Genomic DNA, 27,767 nt, shown 5'->3' with positions numbered 1-27,767 from the left:
TAATAACTGAAGAGCCCTGTGCTAAGCAGTCAATGCAGCAGAGCTTCCTCTCCCCTTTACCAGATTTTGGTTCTTTTTTACCAATGTACCTTCCCTGTGAGGTAGTGAGGATGGCACAGAGCAGCAATGCCCAACACAAAACCACAGAGTTAGTGGGAAGCTGCTCACACTTGCACTGCCATCCCCAGCACAACTGCTGATGGCACTGGAACAAGGCAGAAACATCAAAGCCAAGTGGTTAAACTGCTCTCCTTTTAATCAGTTTTTACAGAATAATACATTAATAATCACGTTAAGAGACAAGATGGGGTTCTTGTATACAAGATTGTGCAAGCTCGTTAATTTAGATTTATAAAGGCTTTACCAAAGAGGAGAGGCAGTACAAAGCTTTTCAAGAGAGGTAAAGCACAATTAAAAGGTACAGAACACACACTACGAACTCAGCAGAGGTTAATTCTCAAGTAGTACAGGCTCAACCACGTCCCAGCTGTACCCACACATGAGCATCCTTCCCCTGTCCCCACTGCCCTCCCGCTGCTCCAGCTCTCCAGGCACACCGACCCACTCGTGCCAACACCCAGCTCTGCTGCCAGCAGCTCTGCCCCCTCTCCTACCCCGTCCCCCACCCATTCCCAAGGCAGTGAGTTCTCCAAGTCTGTGAGAATTTGGCTTAACAGAACAAGGACATTTTCAAGCAATACAAACCAACGCTGCTCACCAGACTCACCCACAGGAAACAGCATCATGTTCGTGGCTTTTTTTTCCTGAAGTTTATGGCAGTTACATTCAGCATTTGTTAGTAAAAGGTCTTCAAAACAAAAACTTTTAAACTCAAATCCTTGATAGGCCAGACACGTTCTCATTCTCCTTAAAGAGGATTTTAAAAAGGTTTAAAGAGAAATCTCACTTGGGAGCACAAAGGAATCTCCTAGGGATGAAAACTCAGCCCATTCCCTTCCCTCCTCTACCCAAAAAGGAAACCAGCACCTCTAACATTCCCAGGCACAGACGTGCCACTGTTTCACTGTTCCTCAGAACTCACCAACAACCGGCGCTGAGACAACGACCAAGCCTCGAGTCCACGCCTGTGACCTGCTACCAGGGACCTTTCCCTGCTCCACTTTGCCCAAAATACTCCATTCCTCCCCCAGTAAAGTAGTTTAATTCACAGAAAGCAACGGGGTTACAGCAACAGGCTCGTGGCTGGCACCTTTTGGCAGCAGTTCTGGTACTTTGGTCCTTTATGCAGTGTCTTTTCACCTTCACTATTGCACATCAAACCTAACAACATCACTTCCTAGACACGGAATTTAGCGTTTTAAAACAAAACATTACGGGACACCGGGAAAACAGTAAAAGGACATTACAGGCAGGTTTTTAATTCTTTGGAAAGCCTAATTCTCTAACTACACCTATCAAGACTATATAAAGGACCTTCAGAGTAGGCTGGAAAAAAGAAGCAAAGGACCATCTTGCTACAAAAACTCTCAGCTCACCTGGGGCTCACTGAAACACCTACTGGTTTTAAAATAACTAAGTAACATTTAAAAAAAGACTCCAGTTCTTTTAAGTATTTTTCTATGCAGAGAAACCAAGGGATAAAAGCTGTGAAGGAAATGGTTCTTGCCCCTTCCACAAAGGAGAGTGAACCTGAAAGCCCCGACGGCGCTGACCAAAGCCTGTGAGCCAGGCCAGCACAGAGAGGCAACACAGAGGGTGATCCCCACCTCCTGTGCCCCTGTGCCTTCCTCAGGGATCCTACAAACACTCTCCTCAACTGACACCCAAACTGCACAACTTTCACACATCAGTCTTAACGTCTTGGATATTCAAGTAATAGTTACGTATTACAGGACACTTCAATAGAAATGAATTTATATTGCTTTTTGATATGATCTGGCCATATCTTCAAGGGCATGTTTGTGCTTTGCTGCAGGGCTGTGCTTGCAATATTGAGTTACATGTTCAGCACCAAAAACCCATCAAGGCTAAATAACCAGAATATTGCAATGCTACACAGACTGAGACACCAAGTAAGGCAGATCAGAAGAATTCTGTTTTGACTGAGTATTGCTCCTCCACACAATTGAGTCTCTAACAGAGGAGAAAGACTACAAAGAAAAGGAAAAGATTACCAACCCACATTCTCACCTGTGACTAGTTTGGCAAAACTGCTAGATTGAGTTTATCTGAGAGCCCTAAAAAGTAAGTTTCCTGATTATGCCTTGACAAGTAGCACAGCCAAACCAAGCACTCACTACTTTATATAAATTGCTCTAATTCCAATTAACCATGTGATTTTCCCAAGTACTAGGTGCTTACAGGTTTTAACCATCAAAATGCAGACACACAAAATGAACCAATTGTGTTTTGAAAAGAACGTGAGAAAGATTTCATTTTCTTTACCACTCACAGACACCAAGTCTTACCACATCCCTATGTCAGAAGTGCAATGAACACTCTGGAAAGAGCAAGAAATAATACTGACATGAAAAAGTTCAATGCTCACTGTCCTTTTTCACTGTATTGAAGCTGAAAAAGAGCAGCAAGTGCTTATATACAGCCAACACCCACTGGCCATGCCCCAGACCACTTCACTCATGAAAACCCCATGTGGTGTTGTGCATAAAAACCTTTTTAAATTGATAATTGTCAGTTTAAGGGGAAGGTGGGGTGAGAAATCTATAAAACACCCTGAACTGATGTCATGATATGTTTCATAAAGAACAGTGTTATATTATTTTAAAATATTTTTTATGAACAGTAAAACTTGCACTGCTGCATAGCAGACAACACGAAGAACATTTAGTAAAAACATTCACTGAACCCCCTGGCATATGTATTTAATGTCACTAATCAAAATATATATTACAGCCCAAGGTTCTGTTAAGGATCTCTGTTTGGGGTTTGTACAGTATACACAATAGCTCAGAAAAAATATTACAGTAAGGTATTTTATTTCTCCTTTTTATATTAGACTTCTCTATTGTAACTTACAGCTCCTCTCCTCTATATATCCAAACCTCTGTAACACCCTAATGCCCTAGCCAAGAAGTGTTCAGCTAGCTAATAAGCCCTATTATAAATTCCAGTTTTAGAAATTTCAGTAATCTTAATTACATCTTAATAAATAGTTCAGTTTGCCCTTTTTAAATCTTAGCCTTTTGAGGAAGTCCTTTTGTCACCAAAACATGGTACATCATAACCTGTTAGAGGTCAGAGAGGCTTTTGCTTGTTTATTCAAAGGATAGTAAGTCCAAAGATACTTGCAATGCATTAAATATAGTTATATAATATTTACACTGTCCTCTCAGATTTTAAATTTAGGTGAAATACAACTGATAACTGATGTCAGCTACTACGAACTTTCAGTGTGGCTGGTGTTTTCTTAACAAAAGGTGTATTCAGCTAGAAAGTTTACTACGTGGCTGCCCTGATTCCTCTGGTTTCAGTTTTCTGTTAGAAATTAAATGAAGTGAATTATTCACATGAATAAGAAGTCAGGAAGAGGGGCGGTGGAGAAAGCATGAAGAATTTTCTGAATGTTTTGAGATTCCAAAATACCTGAAAACTGTGGTCCCTTTTGCAGTGCCAGTATCTAGAGGGGAGAAAAACGCAACCCAAAGAGAAGAGGAAAATCTGTTAAATTAATTAGATTAGTAAAGGTTTTAAAATGCCTCAATTCTGTACAGTATTTTACAAGGAAAGTCTTTTCTTCAGCCTCTGCAGCTGTTGTACATTCTCAGGAACTGCTCTCCTGCTCAGTCTGCCTGTGCTGTGCCAGCTACTTGCGATCGTCGATGGTTTTGATGAACTCCACGGCTGCTGTGAACTGCATCCACCAGTAGGACTCCTCTCCAGACAAGCAGTTGGCATAGAAACTGCTGATGTACTGCACAGTGGACAGCAGGCAAGGGGGGTTTGCCTGGGGTGGCAGAAGAGAGAGAGACTCACAGCTTGTTTGCAAAGCTCAACATCAATAAAGCACCGCAAGAGACAGAACAAAACCGCAATTCCCTTTGTGCAGTGATCCTCATCCTGCAGAGTATGTAACCTACCTGCAGGGCAAGGACTGTTTATCCTCACCAGCCCCACTTCACACACTCAGAAGGCATCAGGTTTGATGAAAGGAACATTTTTCCAACAAGGGAAAATGGACTAGCAGGCCAAGAGAAAGAAGGGGAACACTGGCACAATCTGTGAAGGTCATCAGGACCTCAACACATGTAAAGCCTGTGGTTTCAGCATCTTACAGGTCAGACCATTCTCCACTCATGTCAAAGAAGACCAGCAACACAACCCAAGTCAGTCCTGGCCTGGATCTTGGTCCTGAGGACAGCATGAAGCAGCCACAGATGAGAGATTCTGGTGGACATATCTCAAACAAACCACTCCACACATCATCTGCACCTCAGTTCCTTTGGTTCCAAATGCAAAGTTTGCTTGGATTCAAAAACCATAACTCTGACCACATTTCTGACATTCCTAATCAAACCCTGCTGAATCAGATCTGTGTCTGAGCCTGGCCAGCTCCCCATAACCCACAGACATTACCTCTAACCCTAAATTCGCTTATTACAAGAATTAACTGGGATTTGTGATCTCTGCAAAAGAACTCACCTTTATGAGGACAAAGACCAGAACAGGAACAAAGTCATCTGCGCCGGGTACGGAGTCCTCGTTGGCCAGGCTGAGCAGGTTCATGATGGTGGAGCACATCCTGAGGATGCACTGCACCTTGTCCCGGGGCGTCTTGTAGGCGCTGATGGTGCGGATCTCGGACTGCGCCGACGGCCACGGCGCCTCCCGCAGATACACCTGGGCAAGAAACAACCTGTCCTCCTCTGGCCTGTGCTCCACGGGGAGCTCAACTGCCAGAGGATCACAGCTTCTGGAGAAATGGGAAGCCTTAAGGCAGGATGAATTCAAACTGGAAGAGGGGAGATTAAAGTTTCACATATATATGGGAGAGATTCTCTGCTGTGAGGACGGTGAGGCCCTGGCACAGGTTGCCCAGAGAAGCTGCAGCTGGGCACAGCCACAGCATGGGACAGTGTATTTTCCCTGCAGGATGTTTCAGCCATCACAGACAGCAAAGCCACTCTTCTAAGTGTAAAACAGAACAATCCTCTCCCCATCCCAACCCCAGTCCAAACTCCAACACACATACAGCAGCAAAGGAAAAGAGCTGTTACCTCAGGTATCTGAAGTGCCTTGTGGTTTGCAGTCACCACTTTGGATAACCTCTGTATGTGCTCATGAAGGACCCTAAAACACAAAAAAACAAGAGGGAAAAGTAAGCAGCAGCCAGCCAGCTGAAGAAACTTGTTTCATGTTTGATGAGACAAGAAAGATCTTCAGGAATGTGGCCCTACACATGATGAACACCAGGTCAGTGAAGATGCAGAGGATTGCTCTGTACAGCCAGAACAACCACATGTCCTCTAGAGCATCCCAATAGCATCTGCTCTAAACCACAGGAACCCCAAATGCATGGACAATACTGACTGAAACCAGAAAATGGGCCAGGTCCAGTCCTGAACCAGGTTTTGATCCTTCCCTCAGCACACACACTTGCAGACCTGACAGTATGTACAAATCATTACACTTACAACTTTTTTTTCTGCCCTAACAATTTGTTGCAAACACATTTGCACATGGTGCTTAAGCCCTTCCTCGTTCTTTCACAAAGTGTTCTGAACAAAAACATGAATTTGTGTGGTTGACTCAGACAAGTCTGTCACAGGAGGGCTGCACAGCTTCCACTGCACCAACTGCAAAAGGGAAAACAAGTCCTTGGAATTCCATTCACTTACTGGTCACGCAGAATATCTCCATCCTGGTTGGGGTAGAAGGCGAGTTTGAAAATGCGATTCATCACGCTGCGCTCTATGGCCAGTTGTGCATCCTGGAGCTGCTCCTCACTGGCATTCTGCCATATGGCATCCTGAGCCATAGCCCCGTACAGGAACTGCAGAAAATCCTCCACTTGGGCTGTTTTGTCATCTGCTGCCGTGAGCTTCTGGAAATCTGATCAAAAGGAGGAAGAGAAAGAACATTCGCTTAAGTAAAAAAATATTATTTCTGATAGGTTTTTCAGGCACATTTAATGTGCAGCACTATATGCTCCAGGACCAAGAACTGACTCCAAATTCCTTATGTGCTTATTTAGTCAGATACGTGCACAGAGAGCACAGAACCAGTTTGGTATGAGTGGCTGCTTTGAGTTTCCTGCTGCCAGTGTCTCTTATGCTGTGATATTTTTGAATCTTTGATTCACTCGATTCACACCATTACTATCCCCCATATCTTCTAAGGTGCAGCCATAGATTCTGGACTAAGAACCGAATGCTGCAACTTAATTTATCTTTTATCAGTAGATATAAAATAATTAATAGTATTCATGCTTCTGCCATGGGGCAGATAATGTGATTTAGCAGAACTTTTTCAGCCAAGTAAGGTCAAATTACCTCCATTCTCTCAGCCTATGAAAAATGCAGACAATTACCATGGCTTAGCTGCCACAACATAGTGTAAAGTCACAGTAATCTGTCTGTTTAGCCATTAATTCACCATCTGAAATTAGAATTATTTTAGGAATTCACTCCTTAGATCAAAAGGCATTTTCAAACATTAACCCAAGTCAGCATCTGACTACGGAGTAAAGGAATATAAAAGCTTTGTTCTGCATTAACCTTACCTTGAATGAACTCCCTTATCTTCTTCTCCTTGCTCTCCAGCAGTAACCTCACACAGACTGTGGTGAAGTACCTGTTGGCCACCTCTTTATCCCGCAGGACTCTCTGCAGGAGCCTCTCCAGGTGCGCCTGTGTTGTCTGCAGGCCTTGGCGACAGCGAGTTAAATAAGCGATGTATGGAGCTCTTTTCCTAAAGCAAAGAGCCCCACATCAGATTCACAACAAAGACAGAGGCTAACAGCTTTACAAACTGCTGAGCTGTAGTGCAAAGGATTCTTCCACTTGCTGCTTTTAAAACAAAACAATGCCTGAATTCGGGAGTTTCCTTCACATGGGTGAGACAATTGCATCCCTTCATGGGGAAGCAGAGAAGCAACAACCTGGTTTGGTAAAGTGCAATTTAAAACAGAAGGGATCTTCCCAATGTGCTGGTGAACAAATACAGGAATTTGGGAGCCCAGTGCTGGTGAGGTTACCTGTAGTCCTCTGCAATGGAGGCCAGCAGCTTGCGGCAGGTGCGGTTGTCGAAGCGGCTGACGCAGCGCATCGTCTCCTGCAGCTGCGCCATCAGGTTCTTGTCCTGCAGGTTGATGGCTTCAGCCAGCTGGACTTTCAAGAAGCACACAATCTCATTATCTAATAAAGAACAAAGGGAAAATACTAAGCAAAAGAAACGTAGGCATGATAAAAATAAACTATTTTTGAATATGGGAAACACATTAATTTATTAGAAGTTTAAAACAAAACTTCCGTACGGCAGGCAATAAATGTTATTTTAGAACAATTTAATAAGCCTTTTTGAATTTTCCAGCTATCAGAGGATAAGCTTCCATATCAGTATCTTATCTAGTATTTAGAACCATTCTGAAATGTGAAGAGGACCAGATAAGGTGACATATTCACCTGTCTGCAAATAAACCTAGAGCGAATGAAAGGATACAACCCAACACATTTATACTAAGTCAACATAAAGACCCAGTAAATCATTCAAACAGCACAATTCCCAACAGCACAGGTATTTTGATAGTCTATTCTATAGCTTCAGGCTCTACCTGCACTGTATCTGTGATTCTTCATTACAAAAAAATCTCAGACCAGGCTGAGATGGCAGTTTGTCTGTGGAGCAAGAATGAAAACATTCTGGGGGCAAAAGGCAGCCTGTGCCCTCGATATTTATGGCAGAGAGAAGGACCATAAATGCTGCAGTACAAGTGCCATTACACGGGGACAAGGAGAGACACAGGGAGTGCAAAGAGCCTTCACCTTCGGGGTCTGTGTGGTCTGGGAGACCATTCCTTGTTGAGTGTGTCAGCATCGGGAGGGCAACAGAGTCTGCTGAACAAAGAGCCAACCTCAATTTCTTCTTCGCATCCCTTAAAGAGGAAAAATATTTTCTTAACACAGTTGATGAGAGGTCTGCTTCTTCAGTAAGAAGTCTTTACTTTCTTTTTTATTTAATACTGCCTAGAAGTTATTTAACATCATTTTAATATACAATATTTTCAAGACTTTAGAATATCAGTTCTTTTGACATAGCATCATTTTCAAAGGGATTTTCTTAAACACTGAATTGATCTGTCCTCTCTGGTTACAATATCCCTCCTTCATCAGTGGAAACATGACAGTTTGAGATGCTTAAAACTAAAAGCACAGAAAAGTTTACATGAATCTGTATTAAGATTCTAGTGGGAACCAGTCCACAGCTCCAGCTTTTAATTCTACTTTGTGGGTAAGACAAAACCTGCAAATCTATTTACCTATAGGAGAAAGCAGAACTTTGTGGCTGTGCTACTTGACTTGCAGAGTCTGGGAGGTCGTCTGCAGACATGTTCTGCAAAGCCTCATCCCGTGGGGAGTCATGCATGCTCTCACCATCCCCAATTGCCTCTGTGGAAATGAAAAACACACTACACCTCAAGACAGAGTCAGAAAAAGAAACCAGACTAATTTTCTGCTCATTATTCTAAGGTCAAGGAGAGAATGGAGACAGCAAATAAACCAGCTTGTTCTGGATATATGAAAAAAGGCACATTAAAACATACAACCCAGAAGCTCCTAAGAAGAAACTGCAAAAGTTTTGGAAGGCGCTTTGTCAGTGTGCCTTTAAAACAAACAAAACAAAAAGCTGATAGGAGATGTGCTATCAACAACCAGCTCCCTCAATGGCAATATGGAAGAGCTGTCCTTGGGAATACTGATTTAATTCCCAGCCTCTGAGGGACTGTCCCACAGATTATTTGACAAAACATTCCTTGTCCAGAGCTCACATTGTTCAGCTGCTAATACTAACACTGGTCTAGAATACTGAAGTGTTTTTATCTTTAAGGAGCAGAAACTATGTTGGTGGTGATTACAAAGCCAGGTTCTCACCTGCACTGTCGTAGTTCACTATGGCTCCTTCACTAGGACTTGTTCTCTTGATTGCATTCCTGTATTTGTCCAGAATGTCCTCAGCAGCTTGTGCCTGTGCACTGAGCCTTGGGCTGGGATCATCTGAAAGAACCATAAAAAACAACAGGAGTTACCCTGGTGTTGGGCCAACTGAAAGCAAATACAAAAACTTCAGCCTACACATTTGGACTCTGTGTTTAGCCAGATCAAACAAAGAGCTGCTTGTGTCCCATGTAGCCCAAATTCAAATGCATTAATAAAGTCCAAAGCAAACCAGAAAACAAACAGTACAATAAAAGTGAGCAAATGAAGTCAGATCCTGAGCAGATCCTCAGCACATTCATACTGCATACACAAATGGTTCTTGGATATTTGAAGACTTCTAGGAAGGATCAGGCAAACAAAAAATGAAACACCCAGGTTCAAACCATGTTTAATTTAACATTTAAGTAACTATTACAGGACTCTGTGTGCAGCTATCCTTACAGCTCAGCTGTGACAAGGACAAGAGCTCCATAATGAGGGTGGGGGAAAAGTGAGGACTTGAGAATCCACTACGTGCACAGACAGATGTGACAACTTAAAACCAGCTTTCAAGTCAGGAAATCTTTATCCATTTTCTTATTCAGAAAGCCAGCTCTGAACACCAACTACAACAGCATACACCTGTCTGTCAACAGCTACCTGGTGTGTACTCTGGAGCTCCAGGAGGCACATTCTGAGAGAAAATTACTATGATGATGTTATTCACATACCTTGAAGCGTTGCGTATCTGTCAGGCACCATGTCATCTTTGTCTTTTTCTTGTTTTTCTTTCTTCCTAAATGGAATAGGAGCTGAAAATGCAAGGTACCTCATCAAAGAGTACTCTGAGATAATGGCCAAATAGCAGAAATTTTAAGGAAGGGGCTAATGCAGAAAATTTTCATCAAATCAACTTCCATAAAAGCATAAGCTTATCCATGGGGTAAAACAAAACTGTACTGTCATCATCCACAGCCAGCTCCACCTTTAACAGACATGAGGTCAGGCAGAGCAGTTTTGCCTTCCAGATACAGCACACTCTAGGGAACTATTAGCCAAGGGAATCAGATAGCTTTGCATTTTTATTTACATATTTATTTATACTTTAACCATGAAAGTAGCTAAAGATATCATAAAGGCAGTGTGAACTCTGACTGAAGTACCAAACCCAGAGAGACATGATCCTACCTTTGGGCATTGCAGACACAAAACGTTTCCTCCACCAGGGCTTGTTCCTGTCAGATTTCTCATCATCACTGTCTTTCCGTTCCTCAATCTACAGAAGGGCAGAGTCCACATTTGAGCATTTACAAATCAAGTGTAAAGAAAATTTCTCCTTCACATCAGCTTTTGCTACACTGACTGTAAAAACAGAACTACAGCACAGCACAAAGTGCAGATTAAGTCAGAAATATCTCTCCTAAAGTAGAACATCCTGCAAATACAAACCCATAGCCACAAAGAACCTTAGATTTCACTTATTTCTCTTTGAAAGAAAATTAATTTTCATGCTGCTGCAGCAATTTAACACTACAACGAATCTGTTTCTGAAGTACCACCAAATCCAGTAAACCTCATCCAGTAAATTTAAGAAAAGCCAGATCCATTTAAGCCACTCTGAACATCTGTGGCTTCATTGTGTAGAACATTATTGGCCAACGTTTATAGGGTAACAAAAGTGTGTTGCAATCCCTTGGCTGAAGACATTTAACTCCAACTTTCTGGCATTAGATGTGTAGTTAAAGAGGGTTTGAGAGACAAAAATGAAGTGATACACAGAAGCCTCACCTCTCCCCTGGAGGAGTCCTTGCTGGGGGATGAAGATGAGGACTGGGAGGCAGCAGCCAGCACGGCGGCCCCGGGGCTGCTGGAGGCCACGGGCAGCTCCCTGTCCTCGTTCCCTGCGCGTCTGTTCCAGCCAGGGTCGCTCATGGGCCTCCGCACCGAGGACACGATGTCGGAGCTCCTGCTCCGGACCAGCCTCTCGGGGTAGGAATGTCTCTGCTTGAAGGCCTCCAGGTCCGCGGGGATCAGCGCGTGGGAGCCGAAGCTGGGCAGCCGCGCCTCGTTCCCTCCCACGGCCCCCTCCAGGATGGGAGGGTCTGGGGGCGGGTGCGAGGGCCTGGCATAGTGCACCTTAGGCCTCACTACAGCTGACACACCTGTGTCACGAGCAGAAAAGAGGACACACACGTCTTTTAATATCATTCCAAATTACCTGATCACCTGGTACTAACATAGAAGCCTATTTTAAAACAAACATCTTTATAACTCACCCTCGTTTGAGGACAGAGGGTCAAACAATGCAAGCAAAGAATCTGTCTGAGAGGGAGGAGATGTCAACTGACTGGCTCCTGAAATCCAGAGAGAACAAATCAGTGCCATACCAAAACTGCCTCCAACATGAGAGACACCGGAAGAACAGACTTCAGCAACAAAAGTTTACAAAACTTATACTGCAAAGTATTTGTAAAGATATTCCTGTATAGAAAGATCTCTGTAGTACACTGAAATGATCAAAGAATTACATCACAAAAAATAGGGAATCCTTGGGGAGCAGCCCAGCTCCAAAATGCAAGAGGACAGTCAATGTCATCAAACAGAATTAGGGATCTTAGATCTAGTACTCAGGCTCTAGAACTGCAAAGCACTGAAGCCTCTTTGTCAAACAAATACAACACTGACAAATAAGGAAAATATTAAGCTTAGTCACCAGCACTTTGAAACTGGGGAGAAATTGTAAAATTTAAGGATTCCGTAAATATCATTTGTTTTTATCAGAGATTCCAGATAAGTCACTTACCATGGGCTGTTTCATCCATGTCAGGACTTGTTACAGAATCTTTTCCCCCAAAGTCAGAGCTACATTCAGACCTGAGATCCTCAATCTTGTTAGGAATGTCTTCAGATGTTGCACTAATACCTTACACATAACAAAAGAAGCATCTGTAATAGTCTTTCAAAGGAAGCAAAATCCTCAGGCTGTTAAAATGTTTGGTGGACAGTGAGTAATCAAATTCCAACTCATAACAGCACCCACAGACACTATGAATTTCTACACTCATAAAATAACAGTTTATTTCTGCTCTACATCTTGAAAACAAGGGGCATTAGAAAGACACTCCACTCTTATATACTTTGCAGAAAATGAAGAACTAGAGCTATGATTTACTTAAATAAAACAAGCTGTGATAATAAAACTAAATGCAAGAAAGTTTGGAGTTTCTTCCTCTGCTAACCATTGCTATTGCAGCACAGGGCATTCACATCTCTGCTGCCTTTTTTGTTCCTTCTGTGAGGTGAACAGAGAATCCCTGCTTTGACAATTCCAGAACGAGTGCAGGAAGTTATTCCATGAGTGAAGGGAAGTATAAATACAGCAGGTGCAGCACAGTGAGCACTGCCCAGGCAGTTGCACACACCTGACACAACGCTGAGGCCGGGGGTGCTGGGCCGAGAGCTGACCTCCCTCACATCGGTGTCGTCAGACGTGCTCCCCAGCCCAGAGCAGCTCTCCAGCTCTTGGAGTCTTTCCTCCTGTTTCAAATCTGGAGCCTCTACAAAAGGGATACAATGGAGAGTAGAGAGGAAGTGTCATTACTCAGTGCCATGCTCCCTAAACGTTCACAAGCAGGAGGAAGGGGTAGGGGGTGATTTGGTGTATCAAGTTTTAAGGTAACTCGACCTTTTCAGCAAGAGTTTTCTTATCCCTTTTGAAGGATAACAGAAGGCAGGACTCTGCACAGGCAGAGCAATGCTCTGTCTGCACAGCCATCCTAAGGAGCATTTACTGTTTTAATGGTTGTATTTCTTAGACAACAGGATACAGTCACATCTTCACTAACCAAAGTAAACCATGGTCCTGGATATCTCCTACCACAGGGAAGGAAAGCAAGCACAAGTTTGCTTTGCAAACCCTTCTCTTCCCCTTCAGACCTTAAGAATTTCTTAAGTAACAGAAGTCTCTCCCAATGCTTTCCATCTTCTTTCTCCCTGGGAGCATTTTGTCCTTTTAATCCTGGAAGTATTCACAAAAAACTAACTTAACCCTAGGACAGTGATTTCTTGAAGAAAGAGGAAGAGGCCGTTGTTTTGCATTCTATGCCTCTGGAAGAGTCTTAGAATCATGCTAAAGAAAGAAGCAAAAACTGCCCGACTCTGACCTGAATCACTTGGTAATACTTCCACACTCCACGCCTCACTTGTGGTTTCTGATATGGTTGAACCTGTGCAGGGATCAAGCAACACGGATCCTGAACCTGGCAAACACAGCAAGCTGCCTAGCATGTTCTCTGCAGCTGCACCTGCAAAAGTAAAGCCGGAGCGTATGGCTAGAGCTGGGCCTGGGAGTCAGCTCTAGAGAAAAGCAAGAACACATCTTACGTGTCCTTAATAAAGCAGTCAGGAAACACAAAGTTGAAAAGAAATGAGTAACTAAGTACAGTCCAGGTCATGCACACAAAAATCCTCCTAGAGCAAATCTCCAGTTGAACCCATGGAAATGCCCCTGTTGAGGAAGGGAGGAGGAGGAAGAGGAGGAGGAGGAGGGGGGGGAAGGCTCTGCAGCCATGGGCTCCAGAGCAGCACTGGACCTACCCAGAGCACGCCCGTTACCTGCGATTTCCTGCAGCCGGTCCTCGTCGATGTTGGGGTCGAAGTCACTCCCCAAGACATCTGTGCTCCAGGTCTCACTCACAGTTTCTGAAATATCTCTGTCATCAGTCAAACCCATCATGTCACGGATTTCAAACTTCCGGAGCTTGTCATCCAGGTTATCCTGAGTAGTGGCTGTGGAAAAAGAAACAGTTCTTGATTTTCTGAAAGGCCTCTCCAATTCCTTCAGATTGAAAACCTGTAAGAGTACATTAGGAAAAAACCCCAAACAAACAACCCCCTAATTCTGTCAGGTAAGGGAGTGGTCTAAAGGAAGTCCTGTAGAGCACTATTACACTCTTCAGGAAATGCTGCATGATAATATATTTGAGATGTAAGAAGAAAAATCTGGAAGTACACATGGTAATCTATCAACTAAATTGACAGAAAAAGTACATGAAATGCAGTGCTACAAAGACATAATACAATTCCTGTAAAGGAACAGGATCACAGAAAAGCTGAGGCATCCAGGGATCATTCCAGCCCAAACCCCCTGCCCTGGTCAAGGACACCACGTTGCTCATGATCATGTCCAGTCATATTTTGAGTATCTCCAGGCCGGAGACACCACAATCTCCAGGCAACCTCTTCCATGTTTGACAAATGAACATTAAAAAGAAAATTATCCAGATACTTCCAGACTACTCCAATCCAGATCACCCTATTCCTGAAGGGAAGAGCTTGGTATCAAGCAAAACCTTACAAGCAGTTTCCTATAAAGGACTTAAATCTGAGAATTCCAGGTGATTTCCTTTTCCTAACAACAGACTACAAAAAATATTTCTTGGGGGAATAAAAATCCAAACCAAATGCAAATAAACACAAGAGCGACTGCACATGGAAAGTTTCTACTTTTTTTCCCTTGAATTCGTCAATTTTGCAACCTCTTCCCACAAAGGCTTTGGCTTCAGCATCTCCAGCAGCTCAGGCCCTGCAGGAGAGGAGAGGCACCTGCCTTGCTCGTGCTCCAGCAGCTGCAGAGCCTCAACGCCGTTGCTGCCCGAGGGGCCCGCGCCCAGCTCTGACACCGACTCCCCCTCCAGATCCAGAGAGGACACTGAGTTGGAGCGATTGGAAGGGCCTGCGAAAACAGATTTTACTTTAAAACTGATTGGAATAACAGTTCCTAAATATGCAGCATGAATAATTCAGGGCACAAAAACTCACTAGAAAAATGACAAGAAACGAAGAAGCGGTTCCAACACAAAATATTGAATCTCATCACTACTGCAGTTGGCTGTAACTTAAAAGCCAATAAAGGCTTTATTTATTTACTTGTTCATGAATTTGTTTTATTTTGAGGAGACAGAGAGCAAAAAGGAAGTTATGAAAGTTATACAAAATAATGCAAAAGTGATGTGTCTGAACCTCTTCCGTCCCACAGACATCTGTGCTTTGTTACATCTGAGGTTCACATAAAGGAGTTCTGCAGAAACTACTCTGAGATATATAACAGCTAATTAAAACATGATGAAAAATAAGTCTGAGAAGTCCAAGTTTAGAGCTAAGTTAGATTATCTTAATAACTAGTACTGCACATAAGTTTCAAAAAAAAAATCCCCCTATTTGCTCTTTCTAAACACACTTAGTCTTTCTGTTCCTAACTCTCAGACTCAGTTATGCCTTTGTAGGTCAAAATTTAGCTCCAGGCTTTATTCTCTGAACAACTAAGAAAGAAGGCAGAGTGAAAGAGCACAGCCTTCAAAACAGCAAAGACAAGATGCTGTATTTAACACACCTTCATTTTACAGTTAAGGGGAAAAAAAACCCAACAGAGCAACAGAACTTCTTCAAGACTTAAGCAGCCCTTCACCTTCAGATATTCCTTCCAGATTATCACTGCAGAGGGAAAAGCGCAAGGTTTTATCAGGTTTACCATGGAGTTTGTTCTCGTCGATGGGGACATCGCCTTGCCCGCCATCTGCAAGCTGCATATTTAACACCTGGAGGGTGGGAGAAAGAAACAAGACCTCATTAAAATAATTTATTTGTCAGATAATTAACTAGCAAATAAAACACTGGAGATGTGTTTCTGTATTGTCAACAGAACAATCAAATTTCTAACATTCTGTTTGAAAAAAGACAGCAATCTCCCAAGTCAGAGCCTGGGGAGACTGCAAGGAACCACCCCATGGACATCAGGAAAGTCCTGATAACAACGGAGCCCCGGCTCCCTCATCACCCCCAGGGCAGTGCAGCATGGAATGGATCTGCACCAGGCTGCCAGAGGAGATAATCCCAACCACCAGGCAGGGAGCAGAGCTGGAGGCAGCAGCTGTGCTACAGCTGGAGAAGGAAACGGCTGGCACAGCAGCCCTGCCCCAGAACAGTCTGCAGGCACTGATGGCACCGTGAGCTCAGCTCTGCCCTCACAAGAGCCTGGGCCTGTGCCTTCCACAGCTGCCCAAAGCGTCAGGATCAGAGCTCCAGTTCTGCCACTCGCCCGTGTCCCTGCATCCAGAGACACACAAGTGTCTTAATGCTGAGAAACAAGAGCCCAGGTTCCCTCCTAACCTTCTTAAGTGAGGGAAAAAACCCACCTAACAAAGGCCAATTTGAAAGCTGAAACCCCCCAGCTCAGTAGCACAGAGTAAAGATTTTAATTCCCATTCCACATTTATTACCAAAACTTAGCTTTGTAACCTCACTGCTGTGCTATTAGAGAAGAGAGGCTGCACAGTTCAAAGCATCTGGGATGTCATCATTTCTGGGTACCTCGTTTTCTGACATCATTCCTGGAGTAATCTGTGGACCTGTCCCCAGAGAAATCACCAGCACTTCTTCTGGCTGAACTTCTGGAATAGTCTCCTGGGAGGATCCCTCATGATCTCCGTGCTGGTCCATGAGCATGTTTGATCTACTTCTGCTTCGAGTGGCTAAGAAAATATTTAAAAATATCTACATTAGAAAGCTTTTCCTCCTTGTTTAAGGAGAAGAAAGACAATACAATGGAAACACAGAACTGTGGTGTTTTAATTAGCAATAAACACTAAATAAATTTTCAAAATTGAAGCATTATTAAACTTTTGAGAGATGGAACTGGTGTTTAAACTTGAGTACTGCCCTGTGAAGAAAGAACCTTTCAACATAAAAGTTGAGAAGCAGAAAAACAAGGTACACTTGACCTGTTTGCCTACAGCAATTCAGCCCAATCACAGAAGGACCTTTCATACATTATATGAGAAAATTAAGTTTGTTACAAAGAAAAGGTCTATGTTTCTGTGGTTTAAAACTCTAATTAATTTGTTTAAAAGGCTTTTTCTCCTAAGAAATAGGAGATTTTATTCTAACATTGTGTCTCAACCCAGACACACAATAGAACATCAGGTGGTTTACTCTGATTACTCTGCTACTCTTAAGTCCTCTTCTCAACCGGCCTCAGATTCCCACATTTGGCTCCACGGAAGTAAAAACACCCACATGAAATTAAGGTTTCTAAGAATGGCAGCATGACACCAATTACTTCTTTATCTGACCCAACGAAAACAAGGCAAGTGTGCAGAAGTTGCAGCCAAATTCTGATTATCACACAGAGGGGTTTTTAAACCCACACGTACACAAAGTGAGTTCCCACACTGCAGGGACCTGCCAAGGGAGCTGATGGCCAGGGTGACTGAAGGCATGCTGAGCTGTGTGACACGAGTCAGAGTTTCACAGAAGGATGGAAAGAGGGCAGTACCCACCAAAAGGGGTTACTAGAGTTATGTGAGCTGACAGATTGGTAGCAGAGGTATCCCAGGCAGTGATCGCTGCCAACTGCTGTCCTGGAGTTCGAAAGCATTAAAATGAAACAAAAGAAACAAAAACTTTGAGCAAAAGCTATTTCATACCATAAAATAAATGATGTAAAGTGCCACTACTTTAGAGGTGTAAGACCAGAACTATTCAAAAGCAGAGTTAAACCAACATGGGACAGGTTTGTTTTGGGGGTGGTTCTTTTGCCACTTATTGGCCTCTGTATATTTTCATCTTTTACACACCGACACCAAATATCTCAAACAAAAATATCCCATAAGCTCATATTCACAAAACTATATACTGAAGGAGAGTACCACACTTGCTATTTTAAAATAAAGTATTATCAATAAGGAAAAAATCTAGACCCAGAAGTCCTGTTGAAAAAACATAACCCAACCAACCCAAAATTGCATTCCAGAATACTGACAGTTGGAATTAGAGCAGGCAAGGAATGGAGAAAGGACAAACCATCTCAGCACATACTCTAAAAGTCCTGCTCCTGCTTGTTCACCCTCCTGTCTATTTGTTCTCTAACAAAAATGTTAAACTTATTCTGTCCCACCAATTAAATGCCTTTGCTTCCATCTTACTACTTTTCAAACCAATTTTCCCCCTAGATCTGCTTCCCACCTTCAAACCTTCCCTTTATTATCACCACCACTATGACCACCAACCACTTCAGCAATTTTCTCCAGTTCAGGCTGGAGTGATGAAGGTCATCCACCACACTTCCCTTGGACATTAAGGAAGTTACCTGGTTTTCTATACTAAAGAAAATTCTTCACCATCTACACAGAAAAAGTAGGAACTGAAAGTGTAGGTGATGAATAACCCCCAGAGAAGCCTGAGAAAAAGGCACAGAAACACCCAAGGTGTCAAAAACCACGTGGGAACTCTGCGTGCCCTCCTTACCTATGGGCAGCCGGTTTTTTTTGTTAGCTGGGGTAGTTGCAGGAGAGAGCTGGGGGGTGTTATAGGGAGTCATTTCAAGGCTGCTGCTTTTCCCTGGTTTGTTCTGGGGTAGATTTGCCAGCAGGTTTTCCAAAGCCATCCGATCTTCCTTCAGCTGATCGCTTGACATCACATTCCGCATGAAGCCAACCTAAGCAGTGACAATTGTTTGGGTGAGAGCTGCAGTGCAAACCAGGCTGCTCTGCCAAGGAGGGGCAGCAGGCCGGGCTGGCACGGGCTCCTACCAGGGCAGTGAGCTGGCTGAAGGTCATGTACACCACGGTGCGGCTCAGCCCCTCCAGCAGGTTCACGGCCGACAGCGGCGGCGTCTCCACCGCGCGCCCGTCGATCACCACGTCCAGGAAAGCAGCAACACAGCCCTGAGAGGCAGCACACAGGGCGAGTGAGACACCATTCCACAGGTTTGGAAAGAAACCCAGGACTGGAGTTAAGTACTTCACAGAATAATTTAAGTTTTGCTTCCTACTTCTAAAATCTTAGTATAAAATGGCAGATATTTTAAGGTCAGAGAAGAGAAGCAAGGGAAGTGTGCAGTTACATTTAGCATTTTCTTTGTTCCTTTCCTGCATTCCAAAGTGTTACTTACTTAAGTGTCCTCTTACAATTTAAAGGGAAAAATACTGGCAATAAACTGGCCCTTCCTGAAGAATCTGCTGAGCACAGACTGAAAATGAAACAAGGAAGCAACAACAATATCACTAATGGCAGTGAAAATGTTACTTGTACAACAAATGTGTAGCTTTGTGTGGTGACTGTGTAACAACTAGAATTACCAAAACCTGGAAGGATACAAGGTTACCAAGGATACCAACAGGCTTTTAAACACTTGACAATCTATCAAACCTCATCAGCTTCCCTGTTGCTCTGATGAAGGTAACTGCTCTAGGGCTATGGATGATTCATACTAACAGGAAAAGCTGAATAAAAAATGCAAAACTATGCAAAAAAGAACGAGAAGTTACTTGCACTAACAAATTATTGGGTGCTAAAACAGATATTATTCTAAGGTTGTCCTCAGATCCAAGTGTTTTGTTAAGTCCAGTTGAAAAACCACAGATGGTAATTCAGGATTTCACAGAATCACAAACTGGTTTGGGTTGGAAGAACCTTAAAGACCACCCAGTGCCACCCCCTGTCGTGGGCAGGGACACTTCACACTAGACCAGGCTATTCCAAGCCCTGTCCAACCTGGCCTTGAACACTTACAGTGCTCAGTTAAAAATAGCATTTCATTTATTTTTTTAAAATATTTTCTTTTAAGTAGTATTAGGTCAGAGTAGAAGCAAGAATCCCCAAACCTTAATTCGAGTACTCAAGAGTTTTTTTCCCAGCTTTCTGCAGGATTTAATCTGCTTTTCATTACACGTAACTTGGAAATTAAACACTTAGTAAGTCCTTTGCAAGGTCTGAGAAAGAAGGCTGCAGAAGGATGATGACATATTCACCAAGTCTTGGATTTTTTCAGCCTGGATTCTTACTTTGTCAAATTTAGCAAGGCTGCTCTTCGTACGTGGATCTCCCTCCTCAGAACCTGTCATTGCCAGCTGCTGCAGAAGCCTCCCAACCTGAAATTAAAAAGAAGTACACAGAATAAGCCTTTCAAACCATGACGGACCTGATTATAAAAAATACTCAAAAAACTTCCTCCATTCTAAATCCTTTTTCATTTAATACTCCAAGGAATACTTCTGATTGAGTGGACAGAGCTTTCTGCTTGCTTTCAGGGAGGAAAAAATGCAAGAAGCTTTAGGAAAAAAAAGCAGTCATTGCCTTTAACAAGAAAATGTGCACACACAGTAGGCTGTGAGCATCCATACTTCCCCCTCCCAGGAACAAAGCATGTTTTGTTTTTGCAACACGTCAGAATTGAGAGTTGAATCTAGGTCATCTAAACCTAGAGATTTTCAAAGGCTGCATATATTTTACTAAGGAAAAATAGCAGGAGGACTAACCCTTATTTCAGAGCACATATCCCTTATTCATCTCCAAGTGCAAAACAACCCTCAATTTAAAGAGTTGCCAACTGCTCTGCAGCACGTGAGCAGTGACACAGGAGAGGATTGCTGCTGGATTTCAGAAATGCACTGAGCAAAGCTCCCCAGCGTGATTGCACTCTGAGAATCACTCCCTGCTCTCTTTATAGACAACAGTAAAAAGCAGGTTTTGTTCCTCGTGTAGAGGAACATCCTCAGTCAGACAAGTGTTACTCAACACCTTCAGATGACTCCTGTATGTAATATCATTAAATTGTCCAAGTGTTTGCATAATGACAAGAACTGGTCATGAGGGCAGGGGAATGCTCCAAGTAGAGCATTGGGCATTGCTGCCAGACAATAAGGGGTTTTCAGCGAAGTATTTCATTATTTTTTGCAATACCTCATACAATATTTAACATTAGCAAGAACAGCACACAGTCCTTTTTCACACATTCCAGAATTCATCCTTTAGTCATTTTTATGCCTTAGCTGCCATCCCATAAAACTGCTTTTATAAAGGATATTTGCAGCTCTTCTAAGGGATACAGGAATACGTGCTGTCAATTTTTTCAAGTCAGTATTTTAAGCAAACAGATAAACTTTGGAGCCTCCCTTTTCTGCAACAATTAACACAAATATTTCATTAGCATTCATTTTATAAGTAGGAGAGTCAGTACTTTCACCTTTGCTGCAGTAGCATCATCTCTAGCAGGAAGAAAAAGGCCATTTATATATTTTTAAGACTGCCATACTGTGAATCATACCTGCATCAGATTGAACCGTGCCACCTCGTTTATGGGAGCGTCGGAAATGATGCCGTACTGCTCCGGGTTGACGATGGCAGGGCAGATGAAGCAGGCCAGGAGCAGATCAGTGCACATGGCTCTGACCTCGCCCACCTCCAGCCTGTCCACGCACGACAGCGTTTTGTACATCTGCGACACGATCCACCTCAGGCTGTGCGGAAAGCAGTACGTGTTCTGCTTGAGATAGCCGATGAACTTGTTCACCAAGGCCACCAGCTTGGCCTCGTTGGAGTCAACCATCTCTTGGACTCTCTGCTTGAACTTTTCTGTGCCTTTCTCCCCAAATAACTTTTCCTGCTGTACTGGGGAGAACCTCTCAATTAACTTGTTTGCGTCCGTTTCCAGGTGGTCTTCATCCTCAACCAGAAGCTGCATGATTGGCTCATGTAAGGTTGCAGTAAGGAAAAGTTTTGCAGAAAAGAGTCCTTCAGAGAAAAGCTTGAACAAGATGCTGAAGGCACAGGTGCCTCTCCTCAGCAGCCGCCGGGGGTTGTCGCTTTCCTTCAGTTCAAACTCGATCAGGTACCGGAGCACCTGCAGGAGGTAACTCTCATCCTCCTGCATGATGCAGTTGCCATAAATTGAGGTAAAGACTGTGTGAATGACGCTCTGGGTGTTGTCCTGGTTGAGCTTCTCTCCAGCGACCAGGCAGGATGCAATAAGTCTGGGGTTCTCTCTCAGTCTGTTCAGGAATTCTCCATAAGCAGTCTCCTGGAACCCCAACTGCTTGTATCCATCCACAAACTGTGTGTCCTCCAAGATTTTTGCATGCTGGCAACACTCAGCAGGAGAAGCTTCAGCACTTTAAAGAAAAACATTGAACCAATTTAAGTAACTCTTAAGTAAACCTAAGAGATGCCACGTGAGCTATCTATTAACCAGGCTGCCACAGAGGAAAGAAGCCTTTCCAGATAGTTACTACAAATTATTTGCAAGTTCTGGAGAGTTTGCTCTCACAAACAGAAGCAAAACAAATGTAGGTGCTAAAAAAAAAATTGCTTAAATGGCCAACAAGTAACTTTTGGTGTGCGATTCCCTGGCTGGGGTTTGGTTCACCAGCTCCATTTTCACGCTCAGCATGGCGCAGGGGCAGTACCTGGAGATGGTGAGGGGTCTGTACCTGATGATGATGAGGGGCAGTACCTGGTGATGATGAGGGGCAGTACCTGGCGATGATGAGGGGCAGTACCTGGCGATGATGAGGGGCAGTACCTGGCGATGATGAGGGGCAGTACCTGGTGATGGGGGAGGGGGCAGTACCTGGCGATGGGGGAGGGGGCAGTACCTGGAGATGGTGAGGGGTCTGTACCTGGAGATGGGGAGGGGTCTGTACCTGGTGATGATGAGGGGGCAGTACCTGGTGATGATGAGGGGCAGTACCTGGGGAAGAGGAGGGGTCTGTACCTGGTGATGATGAGGGGCAGTACCTGGCGATGATGAGGGGCAGTACCTGGTGATGGGGAGGGGGTAGTACCTGGTGATGGGGAGGGGGCAGTACCTGGTGATGGGGAGGGGGCAGTACCTGGTGATGATGAGGGGCAGTACCTGGTGATGGGGAGGGGCAGTACCTGGTGATGGGGAGGGGCAGTACCTGGTGATGGGGAGGGGCAGTACCTGGAGATGGGGAGGGGGCAGTACCTGGTGATGATGAGCCTGTCCAGGTTGATGCGCTGCTGCTTGGAGATCCAGGCCGTGCGGTACAGCCGCTCCGCCGTCTTCAGCACGTCGGCGTTGAGCCGCTGGATCAGCTGCTTCTCCGAGGCCACGTACAGCCGCTCCTGCTTCAGGTGGTGCGCCAGCGTGTGGATGTCCAGCTTCACCATGGTGGCACAGCTCCCTGGCACACAGGCAGAGGAGTCAGCCCAGGGACAGTCCAGGGACAGGGACAGGGACAGTCCTGCCAGCCCCGGGGAGCAGCACAGGCTCACAGCACACAGGGAACGCTGCTGGGCCGTCCCCTCAAATCCCCGCTCCCCCTGAGTCACCCTCTCCTCGTGCAAGGTCTCCCGAGTGCCATTCCACTGTTCTGTCACACCGCAGGGACACGGCAGAGGGGCAGATGGCATTGTCAGGAACGGGAGCACAGCCCTGCCACAGCCCCTGACCATGCCTCAGGCACATGGTGGGACCCGGCCTTTACCTGGACACGTGGCCTGGCTACAGCTCAGCTGACACAAGATCAGGGAGGTGAAGAATGAATTTCCCCACTCCCATGCATTGTCTGGGGACCAGGCATTGACTCCTTCATCCTACGGCCCATCCACATAACCCAGCACTGCCCCAGCACCTGGGGGATGAAATCTCTGCCTGTTACCTCTCTCACCTACGCACCAGAAGCACCAAGCTCCCAATGCTGCTCTTTTCTGCTAAAAAAAGAATAATAACAACAATAATAACAATATAACTAATTAAGGAAAAAACCCACCAAACCAAGGAGTATCAATACCCAGATAAGGCAGTAGTTGGAAATAGGTTTAGAGACTTTGCTAAACAGTAGAATTAATTCAGAAAAAATTCCTCAAATATTTCAATTCAGAAGAATATTTCTTTGGGCCATGATCCAAAAATGTTGTTTTACAGAGAGTAAAACTGTAACAACCATAGGCTTTCATAGCACATTAGGGGCTAAAATCTATGGTGATCCTCACTGAAGAATAAAGATTAGCTTCCTAATTAGGCACAGGTTCCTATTTGTTGGGGTTTTGCAGCCTGACAACCAGGTGTACTGACAACCACCACTGCTCCTTCTGTAATTAAGTCCTTTCATCTGTAGTTTTAACCTCACAACCAGAAGCCAAGCAGACACAAACACAGAAACAGTCACAATGCATTAAAAAAAACTATGAAATTTTATTACACCTGAAGGTTTAAAGGGCATTTCTGGTAAACACAGAAAACTGGGTAAAAAGCTCTTTACAAAAAAACCCCAAACTTAAAGATCCCAAACCAAATTCAGCAACCCTAACCAGAGGCTACAGCTGATGCACCCAAAAATGAGATTACAACAGGAACTTGAAGGATGTGCTAATTCAGATGTTTTTAACTAGGACAGTCTCAGAGAAATTATTAGAAGAAGAAACATCACTGTTACTGCCAAAGTTCTTTGTGAAACAAATAACTTCTTGCAACAAATTTATTTTTAGTCTCAGAATTTAAGAGCTTGCAAAAAAACCCCAGGAGTAGACTTCTACTGCCGGCAAACACAGTAGTAACCAGTTTTTAGGCTGTGAGCTACTGCTATCAGCCAGGAAAAGGAAGTTGAATCCATAAAAACACAAACAAACAAGACCTGCAGAGCTGCCTTCTGCCTTTTCAGACCTTCCCACTCTAGGGCTGTGCTCAAGAGCTGATCATACTTGATCAACCCTGTGTCCTGATCAACCAACAAGTGTCTATTTTTGTGTCACTGGTTACAAACCTGTTCAAGAGCAGCCAAGCTGATTAAACAGCTCCTGAGGTGTGCATCCTCTGAGCAGGCTGCACAAGGTTCACTCCAGAGTCTTGGCCACAGCCAGCATTCAGTGACTCTCCACGGAACAGCTCTGGAGCAGAGCCTGGCTGACCCCTCACTTGTCAGATTGCCTTATCAGCTGCTCATACACAAAAAGGTGCCATAATTATCCAGCAACCTGGTTTATGACTGCCATGCACCACACCTGGAATAGCAGATATCTGTCCACAGCTGTATAAAGGAGTCACTTTGGGATATTTAGATATCCAACAGCCCGCTGCAGCTGAAAGAACAACAGATATTTAAGATTGTGCTATGTGCAGATTACTTTTCAATCCTGGAATTTCACGCTGGTATGAAAACATTTCCATTTTCTGCCAGCAGTTATTTCAATATTACTCAGGAACCTACAACTAACTGTGACACAGTAAGAGCAGCTTAGCACAACAACTCAAACAGTTTCTCTTCATGATGCTCCACATATCAACAACAAAGACTGCATGACCTGACAGCATCTGAGATGCCTTGCCCTGCTGGCAGCACACATTTGTTCAGAACCCAAGGCAGTCTATGCTTTGATGAACACAGGACACAGACTGCTTCCCACGCTTAGAAGTCCTGGCAAACACGACATTGACTCTTCAGGTGCTGAACTCCACTTTACAATGTCCATTAGTGCTGTGACATACCAGTCACATCTCTGTTGCATACTTCTGTGATTCAGTTGACAGAAAGGAGATTAACTAAAGTGGTAAATACTGCACAGAACCTTCTTCCTCCTCCTGTGTTTCCTGCTCAGGGTTTCCTGCTCCTCCTGAGCCTCACTATGCAAGACTCAACTTCCAGAGCAAGTTTGGGCACATCTAACGTGGGCAGGGCAGGGCAAGGCAAAATCACTCCATTCTGCTGAAAAATAACTCCTAAGCAAGCCTGAATGGCTTCCAAGCTAATTCAGCCCTGATGAAGTACCTGTTTGCTCATTAGTATTTATAGTAGCCTCTCACAAGTTTTATTTCTTTATATAAGCTAACTGCCACAGCTGAGCTAAAAGCCCTTTTTCAGTAGGATGGTTCACCATGACCTAGGGCTCACTGTTCAACCCTCACATTACAACACTCACCAGCTCAAACACAAGTGCAACACACAAAATGCAGCTCCACTGATAATTATTAATTGATATTAATACAAAACTCATCCCTCACATTTGTTTCTGCCCAGAGGCTGCTCTCAGCTGGACATACTGTCCATCCATGTGCAAGGAGCACCCTGTTTCTTGTGCCCCATAACAGAACCCATCAGCAAAGCACAGGATCAGCTGGCTCCTAAATGATCTATTATGGCATTGCCATGTTGCATAAAATCAACAAAAGCACAAAGGCTAAAATCTATTCCAGTTGTTTGTGATGCCAGAGAGTCAAGCTCCCTCAAGGTGAGGGTCACGCTAATAAACTTTTAGTCAGAACAAGTGCAGAACTTGAATCCGCTCAAAGTGACAAAACCAACCTGTTCCCAGCCTGTTCTCCTGACAGCAGCTCCCTTCCCCTCTACCAGGAACGGCAGCTGCTACTGAGGAGAGTATACTCTCCATGATCTGACAAATATCCCATTGAAATCCATGCGCTGAGCATCTTAAATATTTTGGAACCCTCCTCGGCAGCAGCAGCTGAAAAGTGTTTCCTGAAGCCACCATCCTGCGGCTTTTACAGAGCATTTCAGATTTCACATACTGCCCATGCCATTTCCCCTCCATCCTCTTCAAACTGCAGCTTCTACTTGTGAGTCAACTGCACAGTCCACCGAAATAGCATTTACCTATCGCTAAGTGTAGTGTCACATGCTCGCTCCGAGAGCTCCATCCCAACAGCTCTCAGGAGCGGTATCATGACTTTGCAAGAAAAAAAAGCCTGATAGTGCCTGGATCGAGCTCTCCAGCGTTGGGGGTCTGCGAGTAACCAAAAAGGGAAGTCACCACACTCGTCAAGTTTCAAGTTTTAAACCTGCACCACACAAAAGCCGTGAAGGAGCGCGGCAGCCGCCAGGGCCCCGCTGCCAAGGGCTCCGGTTTTCCGAAAGCCTCCGCAAAGGGACCGCGGCTGCCCGGACCCACCGGGCAGGGCTGGCCACGAGCAGAAGGGCACGGAGGAACCCCCGAGCGAACCCCGCCAACAACTTCTGCCACCGCCCCCGCACCGCTCCCCCGCCTCCCGGGCGCTCTGTCGCGATAAACCCACCCGACATACCCTCGGCTCCGTCTCTCCTCGGCTGCCCGCCTTCCCTCTCGCTTCCCTGCAAAGACCAAAGGGTTTTGTCAGGCCCCGGCCTTCCTCCTCCTCCCACCGCGCCTCCTCCTCCTCGGGGGGAGGAAGCCGAGCGCTGTCGCGGGATCCGCGCGTGTCCCTACCCGGCCAGCGCCCCGGCGGCTCCCGCTGCGGCCCGGGCGGGCGCGGCACTGCGCAGGCGGCCCCGGCGCTCCTGGGACTTGTAGTCCCGGGGCCGGCACCGGCAGCGGGGCGAGGGCCGGGGAGCGGGCGGAGCCGGGGCCGCTCTCCGAGCTTCGCTCCGCCGTCAGCCCCGGCTCCGCCCGGCTCCGGCTTGTGCGTGCGGGGCTTGGTGTCGCGACACGGCGGGGCCTCGCGACCTGCTGGCACCGGCAGGACGGGCAGCGGCTGCCCGGGGACGGTCCCGGTGTGGCCTCGGGGCAAACGCGTGTCACCTCATCCCCGGCGGGAGCGGGACGGGGCTCTGACCCCGCACGGCCCGGCCATGACGCCGGCCCGGCTCCAACCCCCCCGCACCTCCCTCCCGGCAGTGCCCCGGTACCGCCCGTACCCCCGGTGGCCCCGGGAGCGGCGCCGCTCCCCCCGACCCCCCACCGGAGGGTTATTCCCCCCCAGCCGGTAACCATGGAAACTTCCAGAAGTGCCCCCCCCCCACCCCGCGGCCGTGGTCCCGCCCAGCCAATGGGAACGCTCCGCTTGGCTCACGCTTCTCTGTGGCCGCGGCCGGCGGGTGGAACCAATAGGGCGGCGCGAGGGGGGCGCGCCGGGCACGGCGGAGC

General features: G+C 45.3%; 1 protein-coding gene across 4 annotated transcripts; it reads right to left on the bottom strand.

Annotated features, from left to right (window-relative positions):
- Positions 1 to 230: 230 nt before the first annotated feature.
- GAPVD1 (GTPase activating protein and VPS9 domains 1) lies at positions 231 to 27,712 on the bottom strand. 4 transcript variants are annotated; one of them, XM_063409781.1, is made up of 27 exons: positions 27,694 to 27,712; positions 26,950 to 26,995; positions 22,897 to 23,095; positions 21,217 to 22,060; positions 19,955 to 20,041; positions 18,701 to 18,835; positions 18,417 to 18,606; positions 16,482 to 16,642; positions 15,580 to 15,709; positions 14,722 to 14,847; positions 13,728 to 13,901; positions 13,277 to 13,417; positions 12,536 to 12,670; positions 11,917 to 12,036; positions 11,390 to 11,467; positions 10,902 to 11,275; positions 10,302 to 10,389; positions 9,845 to 9,925; positions 9,069 to 9,191; positions 8,456 to 8,585; positions 7,962 to 8,071; positions 7,175 to 7,334; positions 6,701 to 6,888; positions 5,817 to 6,030; positions 5,196 to 5,268; positions 4,621 to 4,818; positions 231 to 3,925 (listed from the first exon to the last, which is right to left on the bottom strand). In XM_063409781.1, the coding sequence occupies exons 3-27, from the start codon at positions 23,079 to 23,081 to the stop codon at positions 3,785 to 3,787; spliced, it is 4,386 nt and encodes a 1,461-aa protein (XP_063265851.1). In that variant the 5' UTR covers positions 23,082 to 23,095; positions 26,950 to 26,995; positions 27,694 to 27,712; the 3' UTR covers positions 231 to 3,784. The 4 variants fall into 4 exon arrangements, with proteins under 4 accessions (XP_063265851.1, XP_063265850.1, XP_063265852.1 ...); XM_063409780.1 differs by lacking the exon at positions 27,694 to 27,712 and adding an exon at positions 27,111 to 27,219; XM_063409782.1 differs by lacking the exon at positions 27,694 to 27,712 and having other exon boundaries at positions 15,643 to 15,709; positions 26,950 to 27,104.
- Between the last annotated feature and the right edge of the window lie 55 nt (positions 27,713 to 27,767).

The sequence above is a fragment of the Prinia subflava genome, chromosome 12, assembly GCF_021018805.1.
Source record: "Prinia subflava isolate CZ2003 ecotype Zambia chromosome 12, Cam_Psub_1.2, whole genome shotgun sequence".
NCBI classification, from domain to species: Eukaryota; Metazoa; Chordata; class Aves; order Passeriformes; family Cisticolidae; genus Prinia; species Prinia subflava.
The sequence above is the reverse complement of the archived record's forward strand: the minus strand, read 5'-3'. Positions and strand labels throughout refer to the sequence as shown.

Bases quoted from the DNA above. Each gene is read 5' to 3' on its own strand.
- GAPVD1 (XM_063409781.1), bottom strand. From the start codon at position 23,081: ATGGTGAAGCTGGACATCCACACGCTGGCGCACCACCTGAAGCAGGAG. The intron at 18,607-18,700 runs GTAGGAGCCCGT...GTCACTGCTTAG, and splicing joins TCAGCCAGCTCACTGCCCTG to GTTGGCTTCATGCGGAATGT. The intron at 12,037-12,535 runs GTGTGTGCAACT...GTTATGTGTAAG, and splicing joins CGGCCTCAGCGTTGTGTCAG to GTATTAGTGCAACATCTGAA.